This window comes from Myripristis murdjan, chromosome 3 (genome assembly GCF_902150065.1).
Source record: "Myripristis murdjan chromosome 3, fMyrMur1.1, whole genome shotgun sequence".
NCBI classification, from domain to species: Eukaryota; Metazoa; Chordata; class Actinopteri; order Holocentriformes; family Holocentridae; genus Myripristis; species Myripristis murdjan.
The window spans coordinates 15,161,582-15,183,227 of NC_043982.1; the positions used below are offsets into that span (position 1 = coordinate 15,161,582).

Genomic DNA, 21,646 nt, shown 5'->3' on the forward strand with positions numbered 1-21,646 from the left:
ATCAGTCCATCTCCTCTAGGCTTATTGTTTTAATGCATATTACTAAATGTATTGATGGTTACTGATAGATTTCCTGTAGTAGGGACAGAGATTAAAAAGCCTTTCTTCTCAAATTCCATTTTAACTTTAGTTAACAAAAATGAATAATGTGACATCAGATCATGGTGAGTTCCATTATTCAGACTAATATAGACACATAAGCATGAAGGACGCTTTTCCCAAAGTTACATTCTAAATAAAGATAGGCCAGTGGTATTAATCGTAAGACTCCCGTGTGAGTTTATGGATGCAAGAAGTGTGTAGGCAGCCCCCCACCGCACCCCACCATACCTCCACTCTCATATCTGACCCCCTGATTGGCATCATTCTGCTTTTGTTCCACTTGAGCTGTCTGAATAATCAACCAATTTATGTCATTACAGATCTCCTGAAGAGTTTACTGTAGATTTCCAACCAAAATTGACCTACATGTCCAATAGAGTGGAAAATTAGATCACTCTGAATTAAAGTACAGCTTCATTTGTCTCTGGCTGGCCCAGAGAAGTGAGGGAGTGATTAAGTGAGTGAGTCAGTTGGTAAATCAGCCTCCAAGCCTCCAACATCAGGCTGATGTGGAAAAAAAAACTGCTGCAAGGAAAATACAAGAAATTGTAAATTTGAGATAGCAGTAATCATTTGGTTGTCTCTCCCTTCCTACTTATTCACACTCTCGGATTTGTGTGTGGATATGTGGATTTAGAGCCACTACCACGTAGACTAACAGCATTGCTGCAATTTTGATTTTTCGAACAAATGGAAAGAATGAAAAGCAATGTACCATAAATGCAGTTCCCTAACTCAATAATTGGGGTGCTCTGTGCCGAGGTTGTTATGTGCATGGTGTTAGTTAAGGACACAGACATCAGCCGGGCAGTGAATGATGTCAAACTGTATGTTATTACAAGTGGAACAAAAAACTCTTCCACACACCTAGATGGCCTAGTTGATGGTGATGTTATTTCTCCAGAATTTCCCAGATTAAAGTGCAAAATTTACAAGAAAAAAACTTGGCATTTTTAATTTTTTATTTATTTATTTATTTATTTATTTTTTGGTCAAGGAACCTCATCACTTCACTTGGCAAGGTTGGATCAACCACTCACTGCAGATGCCGCGGCTTGCCGTCATGGACGTATAAGCTTGCCCTGTATCATGCCTGCAGTTGATAAACTAATCAAATTAATCTGTTAATCTAATTAATCTGGTCTGAAAGTGAATCCTATCCCCAGCCAATAGGTGGCGCTATGTAACCTCTGTCATTCAGATAGAGAGGAAAAAGACAGAGTGTTGTTGTGTGTTGACTTGAAAGCTGGTTGCAAGATGCACACGCACAGTCAATGAAATTGTGGCATTATCCTCTGTCCGGTGTTTCTTTACCAAATTTTTTGATATAAGCACATAACAACAATCGGATTTAGTAAGAAGGAAATCCTAGTGATTTTAGCCCAGAATCACAATATTATCATGACCATTTTGACCAAGTTTTTTTCTCATAAATTTGTGAATTTCTGACTGTATAGTCCCACAATTTTCGATTGTTTGTGTCTCATAAATTTGTGAGTTTTTTTCTCATAAATTTACGACTTAAATCTCAGAAATTCTGAGATTAAAGTCAATTAAGCCCCTCCTACACACACACCATGCTCAGTAATTTTTTTTCGACCCACAGTGGCGCTAATACGTCGTCATAGCTTTCCTATATTAACCTGACGTTAAGATCAGCTCTGATCTGCTGAACAGCTATTTCAGGCTGCTATCTATTCAATTTACAGTTTCACTCTGTAGCTGAACTCTTAGGATTGGTGGATGTTATGTTTTTTTTTTTTTTATATTAGTATTAGATTACATTTCATTGATTGTTTGCACAAAAATATCTAGTGTCCAAACTGCCTACTGTTCAAATACATAAATGACAGCTTAAATTAAATTAACTTAAATTTCATACATGATTGTGTATACATGTATTATGTGATCATTGTACAACCACAAGTGCACTAAAGCCAACATAGCCCCTATTCATACAACACATACATAGAATACTTGAGGCATATTCAGCAATATGCACATACATTCATAGTATTAACCAGCAAGGACTGGTCAGGTCCTGTCTACTTAGAGTTGGTGCACAAAATAATCTAAACATCACAAATGGACTTTATGAATGAAATTTAACATTAATAGGCTATTTATGATTACCAATGCATCCACTCATCAAGTTTAATGCCAATAAGCAGTAGTAGTCACCTTGAAGAGAGGCATAATAATCACTGCTTTTGAATGTTTATGACTTTTCAAAGCAACATGGGGTAAGTAGTAGAATTTCAAAGAAGTCTAACACTTAGAAGCACTAAGTGTTAGACTCATCAGTCACAAAAGGTTCAACGTTATGCAATGTGGCAAAGGTGACAGTCTTAAAAATCCACACAATTCCAAACACAGACACACTGAATTGATAAAGAGTAACAGTAGTCAAGGATCACCAACAGTGATAGATGAACACTTGATAGAATAGTTACTTAACACCACAAAACCAAACCCTAAAAAAAAAACAAAAAAAAAAAAACACAGATTTGAATCCACACATCTGTGACACAGTTTCAACAAAAACTGTAGGTCATGAGGTTCACAAAACCAGCGTTTTCTGGCAGTGCAGCCATTTAGTAAACATTTGTATCCAAGGCCAACACAAGACATAACCTGAAAAACAATGAGTCGTTTTTCACCCTTTCTCCTCCATTCAGGTATATAATATTCTTTTATTTAAAGAAAGCCAAATGATTTTTTTAACCCACATGTCTGTGTCCAACTGTAAAATATTGTCGACTTGGAACAGCACTGTCGTATTGGCAGCCATTTCATGGAAGTCACTGGATATGATGATTGCGCTTTTGCAGGATGGAGTACTTTCTATGTTCTCTTATTCCAAGATGATAATCCTGCTATACATGCCGCTAAACCAATTTGCAACTGCTTTGGCAAAACTCAAGGATGAAGTCAAACACCTACTATGGCATCCGTAATCACTACATCTAAATATTGAACTTAAGATGTCAGTAGCAGTAGATGCCCACATCTTTCATCCCTCATCTTTCAAGCGAGAGGCTTTCCTTCCTGGAGAATGGTCCAACCATCCCTGCACACAGTACAGGACTGATATGATGATCAAAAATGATGCAACATGTCAAGATGTTTCCCTAATAGCTTCAGTCAAGTTTGATTGCAGAAAACATTGAGAGCACTGATAACATCAATGGTAAACATACGTTTTGGTGTCAGTCCCTCCGAGTCAAAGAGAGGGCCGTCACTTCTCGACTCAACATTTCAAACCAACATTAGGCAATCATACAGAGAAAAAAACATCATAGATGGATTTTTTTCTGATCCCCTCTCTGCTGCTGTTGACTTTCTCTCTGCTACTTTCATGACAGACTAGCACAACACAGAGGAGCTCAAAAAGTTGACAGGAAATTTATCCCAAAAACTGCAAATGTCTGTAAGATCATTGATCCAAATGTCTCTAATGGTGAATGTTTCTGTAGGTGATTTATCTTATTGGAAAAATGACATGCTGACCCACCTTCCCCCTCTCTCCCCCTCCCTCCCTCTCAGGTCCAAGGTCTGGTTTCGGAGTGGGCGTGGACTAGAGATGATGTCATCCTCCACACTCTGCCGCTCCACCACGTGCATGGCATCGTTAACAAGCTGCTGTGCCCACTCTGGGTGGGCGCCACCTGCATCATGCTGCCCGACTTCGAGCCACAGAAGGTCTAGGCTGCACTCTGTCTCTGTCTGTTTGACTCTCTCTCGCTTGCACATTTTCTCTCCCACTTTCTCTCTGTCTCTGCCATCCTCTGTCGGTGCAGTATATCCTTTGTTAACAGCCCTGAACAATGGATTCATTCGTGCAGGTGTGAGGGTCAGTGGGCCGCTATGAAAGCTAAGCTAACATTGACAGTGAGGCTGAGAACTATTTGGGATTTGGGAGTAAGGGCCAAGGTGCGACAGGGTTGAAAAAGACCTTCAGCTCTTTCCACGTCAATCTCACTATCAGTGTTTCCTTTCCCCCTCCACTTTTCCTCTCCCTCCTCTCTCCTCGCTTCATCTCCTCTCCCTTTCTCCTTCTTTCTATCTCCCCTCCTCCCCCCTCCCTCTCTGACTGTCAAACTAAGTGTTTGGGGCTCAGTGATGGATTGCCTTGTGTGGCTTTGTATCTGACCAACGCCGACTCACGGCAGGGGCTTAAGGAGCGGATCAATCGATGAGCTGACATTGAAGAATGATAGTGCTTGTTTGGCCCTGGGAAGGGAGGGGCAGAGGGGTTGGTGAGTGTGTGTGTGCATGTGTGTGTGTTGGTGAGAGAGAGAGAGAGTATGAAGGTGTACAGAAGTGTAGATGCATGGTGTGTGTGTTCCCATGTACGTGTGATTTCTGTATGTATGTCAGGACCTCTAGAGCATAAAGGCAGATGGAAAGGTGAACTGTTTAAAGGACACGTATCTGTCAACATGGGGTATTGCTGCTTTGTTGTAGCCTGTTATTCTGACCTTGTGCAGAAACCCTTCTCTCACCCATCAGACAACGCCTTTCTTCCCATCCTCCTGAAGTTACAGTACATTGATGAAGTGATCGATAGTCTGTCTTCCATCCCCTAAGATCTCTGAAGGGTAGCCTAGGCAGTAGAAACTGGCATTGATTTTTCTGATATCGCCCGGAGATAGTGACAGTAATTTTCAGTCCACGAACTGTGATCCAATATATCACAAAGCAGCCTGTTTCAGCATGACCTGAGTCTACTGTTGCAGACTGATGAGGTCAGAGGAAGCTGGAGGTTTGTGTGACCACTGACTGGTAGTCAGATCTATAGATATCTCAGTATAGATGTGTTACAGGTTAGGAGGTGGTGCAAATCTGAGTTCCTGTATGAGGCGTATTTCTTCCCTGTCTTTAGGCATTTGAACTGAGACTGTTGTGTCATGTATCATCTTTAATTAGTAAATGTCCCCCAAGACACCACAAGTGCAATTTTCACCAAATTTGATGGAAAGATACACCTATGAACTTTTTTTTTTTTTTTATTCAGTTGTATATTGATATTGAAAGCAACATACTGATAAGCCAAATGGAGGTGTTTTAACTGAAGGTCAAAGTTTGAACAGACATCCAACTGAGATGAAGCAGAAATCCGGCCATGCTTACATGTCACACAGATTGGCCCACTGAAGTAGAATAGGTTTTTCTCAATTGCTAATCAATTCAGTGTGTCTGCTATTTCTCAAAAGCTGCTCTCCTTTTCTCTAACCTGTGAACACAAAACCCAATTTTCAAGCTACATTCACAAAACCTCAGACTCCTCTTGCAAAACCAAACTTTCACCTCAAAACAGTTAAATTTGTGCTCAAAACTGAACTATGTTGTCAAATTGTGCCCCGAGTCAATCAAAATTAAAAACACTACTGAGCAGTCACTAAACACTACATAGAAAAATAGAAACCACAATGCTCAGGACATGAAGCTGTAGAAATAAATGTTTATTGTTCACTGTAGGCTATATGCATGTTGCAAAACAAAAAACCTGTGCATTTAGCACTTGTACATAGTAAAAAAAGTACAAAAAACAGAAATCTTGTGCATTTAGCACTTGTATACAGTAAGCCTACGTAAAAATAAAGTACAAAAATATACATGGAATACTAGGCCTACAAACAGTTAGCCTAACCCTCCATTACAATACTACAGTACAGTGGCACAGTGATGTACTGAAACATATATTTACTTACAGTATACTGTGGTACAGTATATAGTATAGTCATACAGTAATTGCTGTCAACATTTATATACTATAATGTCAAAAAAGGTAGTTACCTGTTCTCTTCTCTAAATCTTCGGATTATGGTGGACACAGTGAATCTACTGATGTTTGGTTGTATCCTTTGTCCGGCCTCCCTCATGCTCATACCATGGACAAGAACATGGTCAATCACAATAGCTCTGATTTCATCAGATATTACTGTTCTTTGTCTTCGCTGACCTCCTCGACCTCTTTGACCACCTCGCCCTCCTCGACCACCTCGTCCACCTCTCACTCGAACTCCTCCTCTCAGATATCTATCCATTGTAGTGCCTCACAAAGCAGTGCTCTCTGAACTGGCTTATACATGTTCCCTCACATCATTAGCCACAAGTGCGATCAATTTTGAGTTGTTGTGTTCAACCAGTGACACCTGTGCTTTACTTGTGTTTGTCTTTTGCTCCCTGTGCACACAATTATGCAACACAAGTGCATAACAGTGAGAAAATGTGTATAAACTTGTCAAAGAAGTGCAAAGTGTGTTTTAGTGGCTGAGAATATGTCTGCAAGTTGTGTCTAACTATGCGAAAAGTGCTTAAGGTTGTGCCAAAAGGATGACCGATTCAATAAATGGGTTCAGAGCACTGTGAATTTGGTTCAGAGAAGAGGGTTTAGTGTTTTAGCAATTGAGAAATACTGTAATAAGACATGCTTTATCAGTTTCTTCTTTAATTAAGAGGAAGGAGAAATGTAAAAGATCTTTCTTTTCTGTTTCTGCCTCTGTGCATGTGTTGAACATAGCTGCAGCATTCATACACTGTGTAATGTCTCAATGAAATGTATTTTAGATAAGGGATGAAACTTTAACAGGGCATATTTATGACAGCTTTCCACTAGGGGCAGGAATCACTGGGTAGTTGATGATACAATACTTTAATGATATTTTACCCATGACAATAACGGTGTCCCAGTGCACGATATGCGGTCTATTGTTAGATAATCAGCTATAATGTATCATGATATCTGTATTTGAAGAAGAAAAAAAATGATGCCAGGAAAAGGTCAAATAATTTTCCAGTAAGCAGGAATCAGTCGTGCTTTTCAGCATTTTAATATGCACAGTAACTGCAACGTGTAGTACATGACAGAACAGGTCCATTTAAAATGCTAAAAGCGGGGAAGAAATATGGCTCATATTAGAACTCAAATGGGCATCCGGGCAAATTAACTCAAATATTAATATTTAGTACAAGTGTATCAGTAATATATCACATGTGAAAGTATTGTGACTTATTGATATTTCAATATTTTGTCCCACTCCTACTTTCCACATCCTTTATAAACTGGTGTGATTATGCAACTTCATCACACACAACATCATCACAAACAAAAAGATGAGTAAGCTATAGCATGTGATATGTATCTTTATCTAAGTGGAACAAAAAAGCCTGCCCAATTAGTCAGATGTTGAGTGATTATTCAAGTCTGGCCTATCACGAAAAATGGGCATCAAACCAAATATCCAGATATGTCAGGTACCAAACTGGCACTGTGTTATGGCATTTAAAAAGTTCCACTGATTGGCTTGATGGAAACTTCACCTTCAATTTCATTTTCATTTTCTGCCACTTTTCTTGAACCTGGTCACAGTGCCAGCAGGCTGAGGAGGCCAGCCCACATGGTCTTTTCCAGGGTCACATCCTCCAGTCCCAATCCACTGCGGAGTTTCCCAACCAACTCAGCGACCTCTGCCAGGGAGATAGACACCCCCCACCCCCCAACCCCATAATCCTCTGGCCGCAGAGTGTGTGTCAAGTTTTCGTTAGGGTTGTCACAATACCAGAAATTTAGTAGTCGATACCCATACCAGCAAATTTACTTGATTGTTGATACCCTTGGGGTGGGGTGGGGTGTGTGGGTGTGTGTGGGTGTGTGTGGGTGTGTGTGGGTGTGTGTGTGGGTGTGTGTGTGTGTGTGTGTGTGGGTGTGTGTTTGGGGGGGGGGACCCTGCCATGCGCTACAAACTATAAGCTCCTAACAGCACAACTCTCAGGATCACAGGGCCCACAAAGCCCTCCACAATGATAAGCATGCAATTCCAGGAGGGGTTGATGGAAACTATGTAATAAAAATCAAGCTTTCAACATCCATAACAATTTTGAGGTCTTGTTGCTAATTGGATAATACTGATTAGACTGATTGGACAGTATGCTTACTTTTTTCAGTTATTTTCATCATAGAATCATTGTGTTTTAATAGCTGACTAATGTACAGTAGTTGGAGGCCCACATTAGTACAGGGCTGAACAGCTTGAAGGGTTGTTTAGGATGCAGGCAGTGGCTCTGGGTTCTCACCACATCCTGTCCCCCAGGTGGAGGCCAGCTCTTTGACGGACATAAATTGCCTTCCTCTCCCTCCAGAGTGGACTCAGTAGAAGCGCTCCACTGCACTTGATAGACACCACCCAGAATGGTCAGAGCACACCAAGTAAATAATATTTCCGTCTGCACTTATTCTGTGTGTGTGAGCGTGCACATACATGCGAGCGCCCACCGTTGTGGATCGACTTGCATTAATATTGTGAGAGACTGGGATAAGCTAGAGTTATTTGATTAGACGGTAAAGAAGTCCTATCGGCTTCATCTGCGTAGATATTCCAATGTGGCAAAGGTTGATTAGAGCTAGAGCGCTTCAGAGGGAAGGGCAGTTTTCACTGAATGGGGCGTAATAGATTAGGCGGGCGTAGCAGGAGAAGGTGACTCAAAGGAGACAGGAAAGAAAGAGTTAAGAAAATTGTTGGCACATTAAGAGAGATGTGGTAGGAGGTGAGGAGGATGATGAGAGACTGCATTTTTCTGTGTGTGAATATGTGTGTGTGTGTGTGTGTGTGTGTGTGAGAGAGAGAGAGAGAGAGAGAGATTGCAGAGGCAGTGAAGCAAGAAATTATGAAATGTAGAGAGAAGGTAAGTGAATGTGAGATAGGGACGGAAGGGAGAGGGCGAGAAGGGGTGAGAAAGACGGGAAGACGGAGGGGGTGAGAGATGAAAGTGGAGAATGAAAAAGGAGTGTTGGCGAAATCGAGGTAGAACCAAAGGAGAGAACTGAGGATAAGTAGACACAAAGGGGAGGGGAGACAGGCGGGGAGGAGCGTTTGTCTCCCAGGGGGAAGACATGACTTAAAGAAGCTGTCGTTCACCTTCAGTTAATTCACGCTGTCCTCCCGTCCTCCCACTGTCTGCTGCGATGTAGCTAGACGTGCGTGCATGGTTGTGCGAGTGTGTGTGTGTGAGAGAGAGAGAGCGAGAGAGGGAGAGAAGGGGGTGGGGCGGGGCGGGGTGTGTAAAATGGCTTCGTCCTTGAGCAAGTGAGTTTATATGGTATTTGAACAGTATTTTTATATGTATGTATCTAGAAGCACATTTGTCTAAAGCAGCCATACAGAAGTCCTTTTAACTGGCCAGTATACCATTTCTGCCACATAGCCCTGACTAAGCCCTACAGATGTCTACTGTTTTCCTCTCCCTGACCTTTACAAATCCTGACTGTTTTTTTTTTTTTTTTTTTTTTTTTTTTTGGTCTGTGTTGACAGCTTTAATCTGAGGCTGCTGCCTGGACCTCACTCTGCCATTTACTGCAAATAACAGAGGCAAAATTGCAAAATTTTCTGTCATGTCTAAATAGATGAGATGGATCTGTATGGAATAATGTAGTTTGCATGGTCCGCATCCATTAGGTACGCTGCTTTCTTTTTTTTTTCTCACTGTCTCACCATCTGCTTTTTCTTCTCCAGCCTCCTCATGCATATGTTTTTTCTCCCTCCTCTCTCCTCTCTCCTCTCTCCTCTCCCCGTGTGTCCCAGGTGTGGGAGATGCTTCTGAGCTCCAAGACTCCTATGGTGAATGTGTTCATGGCCGTGCCAACCATCTACTCAAAGCTGATCCAGTACTATGATCAGCACTTCACACAGCCTCATGTCAAGGACTTTGTCAAAGCAGTCTGCAAAGAGAGGATCAGGTACTGGTGGTGTAATCACTGTAATCAGATAGGCAGATATTCCACATACACTAAAATGTGAGGCTACCTCTAGGGGGTGACATAGAGCACCAAAACTGGGCTAAACAGAGTAAAATGAACAAGGGGCGTTTTCCATGAAATTAGCTCTCAAAATTATACCGTTTACCAGTGGAAATCAATTTCATGTCAACTTATAATTATGTCGTAATTATAAATTATGGGCCGTGTAATAAGGACAGTAATATTTCAGTTACTGGTAAATATTCGGAATCAAACGCAGTGATCATTGTATACCATTTAGCCCCACTGATCGCCATATATACATTCTGTTTAGCAAATACCCATCACTGCCCCTGATGGCCAAAAGACTGCACTGCACTCTTTCTTTCCTGTCTCACAAGCAGTCAGTGGCTGTAGTTTGGCTTTATCCCTCTATAGACTTTGCTTACACACATATTTACATACCAGGATAATAAATGTTTTAAACTTTATAGTCAAGGGGCATTTTTTTGCTCTTTATCACCAACCAGTCAATCTCCCACACCTCCATTTCTACAGTATCTTTCTTTTGTTGTTGTTTTTTTTGTTGTTTAAGCAAAGCGGCTCTTGTGTGGTTAGCACTTTCCTCTGCTGCTGGCTGTGAAATGTCAACATTTTCTTCTTCTTCATGCTGTGTACTTGTTGGGTTCTGATAAAGAAAAAAAAACAATTTTTGTCAATCAAAATGCATTGGAAAGAGTCCCACGATGAGTAACATGAACAGGCCAGCGGTGGAAGAAATACTCAAATCTTTTACTTAAGCGAAAGTAGAAATAACATAATGGGAAAATGCTCCAGTAAAAGTAAACATACTGCATTCAAGATTTTACTGAGCAGAATTTTAGAAATATCAGCTGTAAAATGTATGCAAGTATAAAAAGTAAAAGTAGTCATTGTGAGGAGTGGTTTCTTTCAGAGTGTTAAATAATTGATGCAGCTTATATGAAGTATTTTCATGTTGTAGCTCTAACTGCCTTGTGTTTTGTTGGCCAATTTCAACTCTATCAATGGAAACAGTCAAATCAAGCACATCACATTTGATCTTAAGCACAGTACTTAAAGTAAATGTATTTATTTACTTTCCACCTCTGAAACAGGGTGAATTCCTTACCCAGATACATACACGCAAAAACTGCAAAATTCCCTTATGTATTTATTTATTTATTTATTTACACCATTGCTCAGTGTTAATGTGGTATTTTCAGGTTGCAGCATTCTCTCACCTTGGGCCTTCTTTCCTCAGGCTGATGGTTTCAGGCTCAGCTGCTCTCCCGCTGCCCACTCTGCAGCGCTGGGAGGAGATTACAGGACACACGCTGCTGGAACGCTACGGCATGACCGAGATCGGCATGGCACTGTCCAACCCTCTGAAGGGGCCACGCATCCCAGGTACAAGAGTCTGGCTGTGTCTGGACACACTCATACACACATGTTTGCTTGTTTGTTTGTTTTATTTTTTATTTTTTTGACCCTGGAGGGTTTACTCCTTTACTTCTATTGGTTTTGGGCAGGTAAAAATAATGCCATTTCAACCTTGACACACCTCTCAATGCATGTTTTTATCCTTTTAAAAGCAGTTTATCAGAAGTGAGAATGTAAAATGAACCAACTGTAAGAAATAACCCTGAAGTGACAGGTTTTATGGATACAAGTTATTCATACTAGGGAATCCTTGCGTAATAAAATGAGCTAAGGGCTCATAGTCAGCTGTTTCCTTGTGTGCTCTTAACTGATGAACACTAGATAAGGTGCACTACGGCAAAGAGCGCAGACAAGCCTTTCATGTTTAGCTAAAGTTTCAGGAACTGGAATGAGACTGTTTGTAGGATGACAGGTCACCAAATCTCTGTGCAGTAAACAAGCTACTTGTGAACTCTTGGCTTATGTTTACAGCCAACAGTTTGCTTGAAATTACATTCACCAATTACATTGGTTCACTTTGGTTCATTTACATTCACACTGTGAATGTAAATGAACCAATTGCAAACATGCGACAAAGTCAGCTGTGGTTGGGGCTAAAGAATCCAGACGTATCGGTGTGATCATACTCTTGGTAATACTGCAGCACTTTTCTCATCACAGGGTTAGTCAGTGATATTTTTCAGCCTCTCTCACCAGTGTGACACAGTGCCTTTACTTCATGTGTGGTGCTTTTAATCTCCAACTGGTTCCTTTGGTGTGATGTTAAAATCCTCACAATCACTGCCGCACCTGCCTCAGGTGCACACACATACACTCACATGCACGCACATGCACACACATGAATGCGCACTCACACACAAAGAGTGGGAGGGTCTAGAGATGAGATCAGACTAGTAGAAAATGCTTTCTTCTCTTTTGTTTTTCTTCTTTCTCTTCTTCTCTCTCTCTTCTTTAATCTCCTCTCCCTTGCTTCTATCTTCTTCTCACCTTCCTCTCCCCCTCTCTTTCCCTTCATCTTCTCTAGCCAACTTGTGTTCTCGCAGGTAAAACTAATTAGCTTGCCAGTGGACTGTGTAATCCTCTGTCTGATGTTTTGTTGGGGTATTGTTTTGTTGCTGTTGTTTGTTTGTTTGTTTGTTGGGTAATGTCTGGCGTAAAGGAGCAAGCTGTTTGATTCCTCTCAGGTGATTATTAAGAACAGCTTCAAGAGGTCTGTGGTTCTATTGATGTTTTCACTGCAGCAAGACACTTGTGGAAGGTGTGTGTGCGCGCGTGTGTGTTTGTGTGTGTGCGTGTAGGTATGAGCTTATGCCTGTTTGAGTTGGTGTGTTCCTGTCTTGTCTTTAAGTAGGTTAAAATGGATCAATAGCAACCGCAGAAAACATTCTCAGAAGACCAGTGGAGTGGAGTCACAATTCTCTCTCTCTCTCTCTCTCTCTCTCTCTCTCTCTCTCTCTCTCTCTCTCTCTCTCTCTCTGTTACTGTCTTCCTCGCCTGCTAATCAGCAGATGACTTGCAGCTCTTAACACCCTTTATTGACAGTTTCTTTTATTTATGGAATTCTACTCTATTTAGGACATGTAACTGGGCTAATTTTATTACGTAGCGTACAGTTTTAGAGCGTTCCAGATTAACAGCAGTGTAGCTTTCTAGGTCGTACTTACATCAGAGGCCCTTGTTTAGATGTAAATATGAGAAATGAATTTCTCTGAGTTCTTTCTTTCTGTCTCATTATCTCGCCCCACTGTCCCCTCCTTGTTTTTTTACTCTTTTTCATCCTATTTTCCACCTCTCTTATTTTCTCTTCACTGACAGAGAGAACAGAGACTTGTGTCCTCTTCCAGCAGTGTCTGAGCATCACATCTTCCCTCTTTGAGCCTTCCTCCTGACCTCCTCTTACACCGTCCTATTGCCTCCGTTCACTCTCCATTTGATACTTTTAGTCTCTCAATCCCCCCCATCTGTCATTTCTGCTTCTCTCCTCGTTTCTTGTTCCATTCCAACACAAACACATAAATAATAACTATAGGTTTCATAGTCTCACACAACATCAGACCAATATTATCTCCTTGTCAGCAGTTGTGATTGTATTTGTTTAAAAAAAATGTGAAAAACTGCTTTCTGAAACTTGAAAGTTGCTAAGCATAGGCTCCTCTAGGTCATTCCATCTTGTGAATACTTGACACATACTTTTGCTAAAATTCCTGTGAATTGTTAAAATTTGTGCTCTTGAAGGAACTATTTTGAATAATATTGATAATTCTGCTCAACGCCTCTCTGCAGCTTTGCCGTGAGTGGCTGAACTCATGTACAGTTAAGGTCAATGACTGGGTGAAAGTTGCACCACAAAACAAGGAAAAAATTTCCTTATATGTAAAGCAGAAACAGAGGGAGTGCTTTACAGATACAGGCACAGGTAAAAATTAATTATACACCAGCAGGCTGCGGGTGAAAAAAAAATGTGATAGAAAAAAACAACATTAATAATAATAATCAGTCTTGCTGTCTTTTTATTTTCATCATGACCAGCATAATTTTATAAATTTAAATGTACAACATCCCAAGGTACAGTTACATTTGATTTTTTAAAACTGTGATACAGTGCCTTGTACCCTTGGGTAATCCTGGGTCAAAAAAAAAAGAAGAGGAAGTTATTCACCTAGATCAGGTTGCTGACACCACATACTTGAAAGCCAAGTCAGATGTATGGGAGAAATTTGGTGTAATTCTAGCATAACGTGATCAGCAGCTTTGCTGCTTAGCTAAACTGAAGTTAAAAAATAATCCCAGAGCAGAGCTTTATTTGATAACAGGACGGCTTGGCTCCAGAATTGATTTAGAGAAAATTCCGGGTAACAGGTTGGGTACGGTATTGGGCTTTGCGGGTTCTTGTCAGATACAGCTTTGAAAAACTGGACCCGTGCAGGATACTGTACCAGGGCCCTCAGGAGTTAACAAGTGGACCCAAAAACCTCCGCAAGCTTTGAATCTGGGACACGTTTGCTGTTAATTCCCAAATTTTAACTTATTATAACAGAGTTAAACAACAATTATAGAGAACATACACGTTGGCCAAGTATTCAGATGATGAAGTTATCTATGCATAGCAATGTTCATGTTTCACAGAGCAATTTTTCACATGTTTTGAATATGAATGAAAGTGAATTGGGGTTACAAGTCACAATAGTATGGATATGGTCCTTTTAATAAGACTCTAATGCTCTATATAATTTTAAGTCTAAAACCCAATCTTTTGTTAAGCTCTTGGAAAAATCCCTTGAGTTATCTGAACCATAATCATTCAACACATCCCCCCACAGACTTTTTGTCATTCAGCTGTAACATTTATAACCTGCCCCTGCTCTTTGAAATGACACTCAATCTTGTTTGAAGCACTGAGACCAGAATGCTACATGCCTCCAAAAATTTCTCAAGCCTTTGGCATGAGAGAGAAAATGATAGAGAAGGGGCGGAGAAAGAGAGAAAGATTGCCTGAGCTGAGGCATAAATGGATTTTGGAGACTTTGTGATTGAGGGAGAGCAGTCTGTTTTTATCATCTCTTGGTTGGCAGTTTTTTGCTCGGCAGGGTGAAGGGACCAGAGACGATTACCAGAACTACATCTCTTCACCCCGATCAGAGACAAACACGAGAGGACAGGCTGGGAGATGGACCTTCTGTTTTTTTCTGTTTTGGTTTTGTAATCTTTTTATTTACCGGACTAGTTCTGAGTTTTTTTTTTTTTTTTTTTAAATAGACACTTTGCACTGAAAACTTTATCCGTGACATTAATTTGTGCAGCATTGGTAGCAGGGTGGTCTAGTGCAGGCTTTCTGCCATTGAGATAATATGTTCAGTATGGGAAAGGACCATCCCTGCTGAAGTGTCCTTGAGCAAGACAAGGAATCCCTGCCAGCTAATCCCACACTCTGACCTCCAATAATCTCAATTTAAATGTGCATGATGTGATTTTATCTGACCATGATGTTATCAAGAGCAGCAACAAGTTTGTATGTAAACTCACAAAAGTAAACTCACTCACTATGTAAACTCACTTCACAAAGCCGCTCCTCTCCCCTTCCCTCCTTTGCCACAAAGTCTAGCACGTGGCCTTTGTGGCTTACACTGTGCTCACGCAGGCTGCAACTTTGTCTTTACAAGCTACCATTGGTCATTCATTTCAAATAGAGCTGGGGGACATGGAGTAACAGAGGGCAGGGTGATGAGTGGCAGCAAAATGTCAGCATCTGCATGGCACAGGAAAGTTGAGAAAAATTCAACTTTACACAAACATAAAGTGCCATGGTATAGTGACTGCATATTAACTTGCTGAAGCGTCTAATGACACAGCCTTCTGCTATGCTGCAAAGTGACCTTTGTTTTTGAGTGACACTCGATTTTAAGTGAAATACCAGTGAGGGACGTAGAAGGAGAAGGGCCAGAGCAGGAGGGCATATAAATTGCATCGCCTGTTCTCAGTGTAAGTTCTTTGATTCCACTGGGAAGATAAAAGTGTTCACTTTGTGCTCTTCAACTGTAAAACATCCACTGACTTCAGTTTTTCAAAGTCAGGCTGCAGTGGCCTCAAGTCTGGGTACCGAGCCAGCCAGAGTCAGCTACTAAGCAACTTGTCAACATACACCAACAAAGTTGCTCAGTGTAATGGGTCCAAATCTGTGTCGTGTTTTGAATAATGATGCTTCCACTAACTGCCTCCAGTGTTGTTTTACTCTCAGACAGTGCTTTCTGCTGTGCCTATTAACTTATCATCTGTAATACCACTGAAAAACTCCTATCGACCTTAATTTTCACTCTCAACACTGCATTTTAGTGTTACTGAGATAATATGCAATGCAAAAATTAACAGAGCACAACACCACATACCTTAGAGAATGTCACCACCCCCCTTAGCGTAGCCCAATTCCCTGATGTCTGTGGGATAGTCTACCTGCTGTTTGATTCTGCATGTCATTCACATTGAGCTAGGCTAGCTTATTATTGCTGTTCTACCTTAAACCGCATGCAAATACATAAGAAAGGGTTGACTGTGATGGTATTTATTAGTTTGTCTGACTCTGGGAAAGTAGCAAAAACAGTAAAACTCCCCAGAACTATCTCTATATTCTCTCTTTAGGCTATTCTGCTACAGGTCTCCTTTAAAAATGAATAAAAAACAGATAGGTTACTCAGAAATCCCTCATGAACATCTTTTTCTCCCTCAGATCTACCTCCCCTCTGACCACTGACATGAGGGAAAGGCCATATAGACCTTAGAATAAATAAAATTTTAAAAATATAGAAATGTTTTAGTGAGAATAAATTAATTAATTTTTCATATCGATTTTAATATCGTTACCACAATTATTTTATGGTAATATTGCCCACCCCTAACAGGAAGTCTTTTCAAAGTAAGACTTAATTAACACCTTTTAATACTTTTTGTGTTCCCCAATGAAGTGCTCAACTGATCATCTGGTGCAACACACTGCTGCAGGGTAAACTATAGGGGGAGGAGCGGGAGGATCTTGAGGCTGGTGTGGATTTTGGCAGCAGACATTGGAGAGGAGGAGAAAAAGACTGAAAACAGCAACATGGTTGGTCTGTGCAGGCTGGTATTGGTTTATATTATTATGTCTCAGAAAGTCTCCACAAAGCACACATAAGTTTCAAGACTGTTAATAGGTTCTGAAATTGCGTAGTGCAGTAATAATAATTATTATAATAGAGCCAGCAGGTGGTTTTGGGATTCGCTAAACGTGTTCACACTGTAAAAAGGAGTACAGGTCAGCTTGTCCCAGTGAGTTCTGTCATAAAATATATAGCTTGACAAGCTCGACTCAGCTTGTCTAATATTCAGACTCAAGGTTGTTATTCGCTTGTCTGTTTCGAAACAGTGTCGTTATTTTTGTGGCCAGCTGGCTTTCCATGCATAGACATTGCCAGTCAGGGCTGTGGAGTGGATCAGATCAATAGGAAGTCAAAGAATCACTCTTTAATCAGGACTTTCCTTGCTCTTTATTGGGAGAGCAGTGGTCTGTGAAATGACATAATAGCCCTAAGGCAGGCATGCATGCACACTCACTCACATATACTCAGGCTAACACACACACACACACACACACACACGCACACGCGTACACGCACACACAGAAAGTCCCATGTGCATCCCTTCATATAATTACTTAGGTTGACTCAGGAGGTCACACATGGAAGAGGAAGGCAGGGAATGTCTGTACCATACAGGAATTTTCCATTTTACAGTTGCTAATTAAGAGCACCACTTAATTGTTGCAAACAGCTCACAATTAACACTAGAGTGCATTTTTAACACTTAAAACACCTCTTATCCTTTTTTTTGCAACTTTACTCCAATCCACAGTGTTTGCACATTGTGAGTTTTTTCTCAGCTGCCACCTTTTTCTTTCTTTTTTCTTTTTTTTTTTTTTTTGAGTGGGTTATAAGAAAATATGATGGTGACAGTAACATTGGTTACACATGCCCTTTTATTCTCATCATGATTGGTTGGCTGATAAAGAAGCAGTTGATAACACAGGCTGTTTTTTTCTAAAAAGTTGACAGTATCTTTCCCTTGAAAAGAAAAAAAAACTCCTCATGTTACATCTAATAACATTTTTATTCTGCTTGGTAGAAGTTTCGAGAACCCAAATTAATATCACTAATTGTTTTGTTTTTTTTTTAGTCTGACTAGCAGCCTCAAAAAAAAAGAAAAAAAAGTGTTGACTTAATAATGATATAAACAGAGAACAATAAGCAAAGTTTAACATTTCAGTGATGTTACTCAGGCTGTAAAAAGCAAATATTTGGTATTTTTACTTGATAAATGACTAAAACAGTTAATTGATTAGCAAAATTATAATCAGTTTCCTGTTGATCATCTAATCAATTGACAATCGTTTCAGCATAGGATTCCATGTATAAAAAGAATGGCAGATAAAAGCAGCAACCATGTGTGAAACAATGTCTTCAAGCTCTCAGCAGTTACTATTGTAGTGTTTCCTGTGACTCACTTTTCTTTACCTTTTTTCAGAAAATAGACTGCAAAATAGGTATTAACTAACACGTCTTGTGGTGTTATGCAAGTGCATTGCAGTCTATGTTGGGAGACGGGTGGTTTTGTGATTTTTTTGGGATTGGATGCTAGGCAAGCTGTCCATGCTGTTATGTCAGGGCCTCTACTAGACGAACGTGACCCTGTTCTCCCCCAATAAATCTGTCATTTGGACACTTTATTTGATGTTGATGAAAACAGCTGTGTCAGGCTTTACTCCAGAATTTCCTGTAAGTGTCCAGCCAAGCTGAGATGTGGTGGCTGAGGTGAATGGCATATGGTTTCCAGTCTTTTACAAGTTTAGACCAGTTGTACCCTGCAGATAGAAATAATGTCATGAAGGAGGACTCTGCCTGTAAGGTAGAAATCTTTCACCGAATGATGTTTCTGCTTCTGCAGCAGAACAAAGTCGTCACCATTCATAAACCACAGAACTGATTGTGTCAAGCAAACTCTTCCCTAGAGACTAGTTTCTGGCACAGAGACTGTTTAACTACTCTCAATTTCAAGTCATGAAAACACAACAGTGCTGCTGCTTTTAGAAAATCTGATGTGGACGACTTTATTACGGTGATGGAATACTGGTGTGAAGACGTTTGAAGACTTGAAGTTCATTTTTATATCATAGTGGAATGAATGGAAACCAGTTGCTGGATAAAAAAGTAGGGAAAAATGATAAATGGGCTGTGAGTTCTAAAATACAACTGCTTGCTTTTGGATAAGATTAGCCAAAAGGTGAAGTATATACATTTTCACTGGTATGGTTCTTTAATCATACTGGAAAAAACACCTTCTCCAACCTTCTGCAGACTCTTTTATCTTTTATCTTGTTTTTGTGTGTGTGTGTGTGTGTGTGTGTGTGTATTCACAGGGGCTGTAGGGTTGCCTCTTCCTGGTGTGGAGGTTCGTATTGTCATGACCAATGCAACCAACACCACAATTGTAGAAGGCAGCCACAGGCAGACTCAGGTAACTACTGAATGAATGCTAAGTTAAAAGATGATGTGAAATACATAATTGTGCCCATGCTATGAACATAAAGCCTGACGTACAACCCAGGAGATGGAGGATGACCTGACTGTTATTTTTACCATAAACAGAAAAATGTAGCCTTAAGGCTCATTTATGTTCCAAGTTAAATACCGATATGGAAGGAGCCTTCTGCATTCATTTCATCCGTATGTGTGGACGTTTTCAGAAGGCCTATGGATGATTGGGGCAAAATAGAGCACTACCACTGGAAATCGTGGGGTCAATGTAGCCAACAGTTCAAGTGAGATCAGTCTATGAGCTAGACACAAGGAAGAAATTTCTCTCATGGGTAAAAGAATTCTCCATCCTCATGTCATGATGTATTTAATGGCCTCAGGCCTCTGCTGTCTGTAACTCTGCCACTGCTTTTGGCTCTCTCTAGTAGGTATGTTATTACCACCTCCACCATCACCATGTTTGTTGTTGTGAGAGCCTTTTGACTCTGACCTGCCCTCTTGTGGATGTATTGCTTAACATTCATGCCGACTTCAAGGACGCATGGAAATATGCAGGCAGCGAAGACTATATTGTTTGCAATGGACATAAATAAAGGGAGCACAAATGAGCCTTAAATCAGATTAACACTGTGTAAAGAAGGAATTGGCAGTTTATATTGCGCTCTGGCGCTGTTTTGTTGTTTGATGCAGTACTTTTGTTACACTTCAGCCAACTAGACAAAAGTCAATAGCTACAGCTACAGTGGTAGCTGTGGCTAAAATTAAATGAATAAGGGCTGTAGACTCATCAATCTGCAACTACATGTTTACCAACCATACAGAAAGAAATCCAGCATAGAAGACGCAGAGCTCGCATCTTTCTCCCATTAAGCTCCTTTGTGGCTGCAGCTGCTCTTTGTGATCAGTGTGATTAGTGTTGTGATTAGTGATATTACCAGTGGAAAAACAAAATTGCACCATAAAACAACAAAGTGGCAGCAAAAGCACAATGGAAATGGCAATCCCTGTTTTTAAAGGTTGGCTTTTTTTTTTTTTTTTTAACATGCTTAATAAATACTAAATATGTTACTTTCTGCATTTATGTGAGTATCTATATTTATGAGAGATGGAAACAGCATTTTGCTTTTACAACTCCCTATGCAGATTGAGTTTAACATGACATGAGTATTGTTGTCGAGATTACATGACCCAGCAATGAACTGACTGGCTATTAGTTGTTCTCCCTAATTAAAACTGCATTCACACACACATACACACATACACACTTGATCTTGAAGACTAAGGACGCATCTGAGCCTTGCCTCCCTCTCTGTCTTTCCCTTTGTTCGTCTGTTTCTCTCTCTAGGTATGCCCAGGTCTGGAGGGGAAGGAGGGGGAGCTCCTGGTTCGTGGCCTGTCTGTCTTTCAGGAGTACTGGAACAAACCTCAAGAAACCATCGAGTCTTTCACCGCTGACGGATGGTTCAAAACAGGTACCCGTCCCTCCAGGGATCCATCTTCCTCTCCCTCACTCGTCCTCACGCCGCAACTCGCTCTCTCATATTTGCACACACACTCACACACATTCTCTCAAAGTTGGTTGAATTGCACATTTCTCCTAGTAGTTGCGTCCACATGAGCAGAGGGACTTGGAGGAGGAGGTACTGTCAGAAGATTTTACTCTGACCTACCATCTGTAGTTTCAGGGCTTGAATTTAAACACTTAAAACATAGGCAGTCCAGTCTGGGAGGCTGAGAAAGTGTGTGTGTGTGTGTGTGTGTGTGTGTGTGTGTGTGTGTGTGTGTGTGTGTGTGTGTGTGTGTGTGTGTGTGTTTTGGGGAACTATGAGGGAGTGATAAATGGACTATGTGTGTTTTTGGTGCTGCAGGGCATTTTTCCTCCCTAAGTGGTTGTGACTGCTCTGGGTCTTGAGGAGCGAAGCATTGCTCTTTCTTTCTCTCTCTCTCTCTCTCTCTCTCTCTCTCTCTCTCTCTCTCTCTCTCTCTCTCTCTCTCTCTCTGTCTCTCTCTTTCATGTGTGTGTGTGGTAGCACAGAGGGACTTGTCATCACAAGCTCTCTCCCAAATGCCCCAGCTCTTCTCTCTGCCCTGCCCCCCTCCACTCCCCCAAGGAGCCCCACTTTTCTGCAGAACCACTGGGAGACAGGCGAAAAGGATGGGGGGTGGGAGGGGTGGGGGGTGCTTTGAGTTGTCATGTGGAAGACAACTAGTAAGAGCCAGAAGCAAGAGAGTGGTGAGGGGAAAGAGCTAGAAAGACTGTGCTTGGAGATCTGGTGGAGGGTCAGAG

The 21,646-nt window shown here is 40.9% G+C and overlaps 1 protein-coding gene across 5 annotated transcripts in view; it reads left to right on the forward strand.

Moving 5' to 3' along the window:
• Positions 1 to 21,646, forward strand: part of acsf3 (acyl-CoA synthetase family member 3) — a 37,951-nt gene that overhangs the window by 1,795 nt on the left and 14,510 nt on the right. For all 5 annotated transcript variants that reach the window (XM_030048348.1, XM_030048353.1, XM_030048351.1 and 2 more), the window contains exons 3-7: positions 3,649 to 3,804; positions 9,687 to 9,841; positions 11,124 to 11,269; positions 19,242 to 19,339; positions 20,705 to 20,831. In XM_030048348.1, coding sequence (XP_029904208.1) covers positions 3,649 to 3,804; positions 9,687 to 9,841; positions 11,124 to 11,269; positions 19,242 to 19,339; positions 20,705 to 20,831 — 682 coding nt within the window. The remainder of the gene's footprint in view (positions 1 to 3,648; positions 3,805 to 9,686; positions 9,842 to 11,123; positions 11,270 to 19,241; positions 19,340 to 20,704; positions 20,832 to 21,646) is intronic.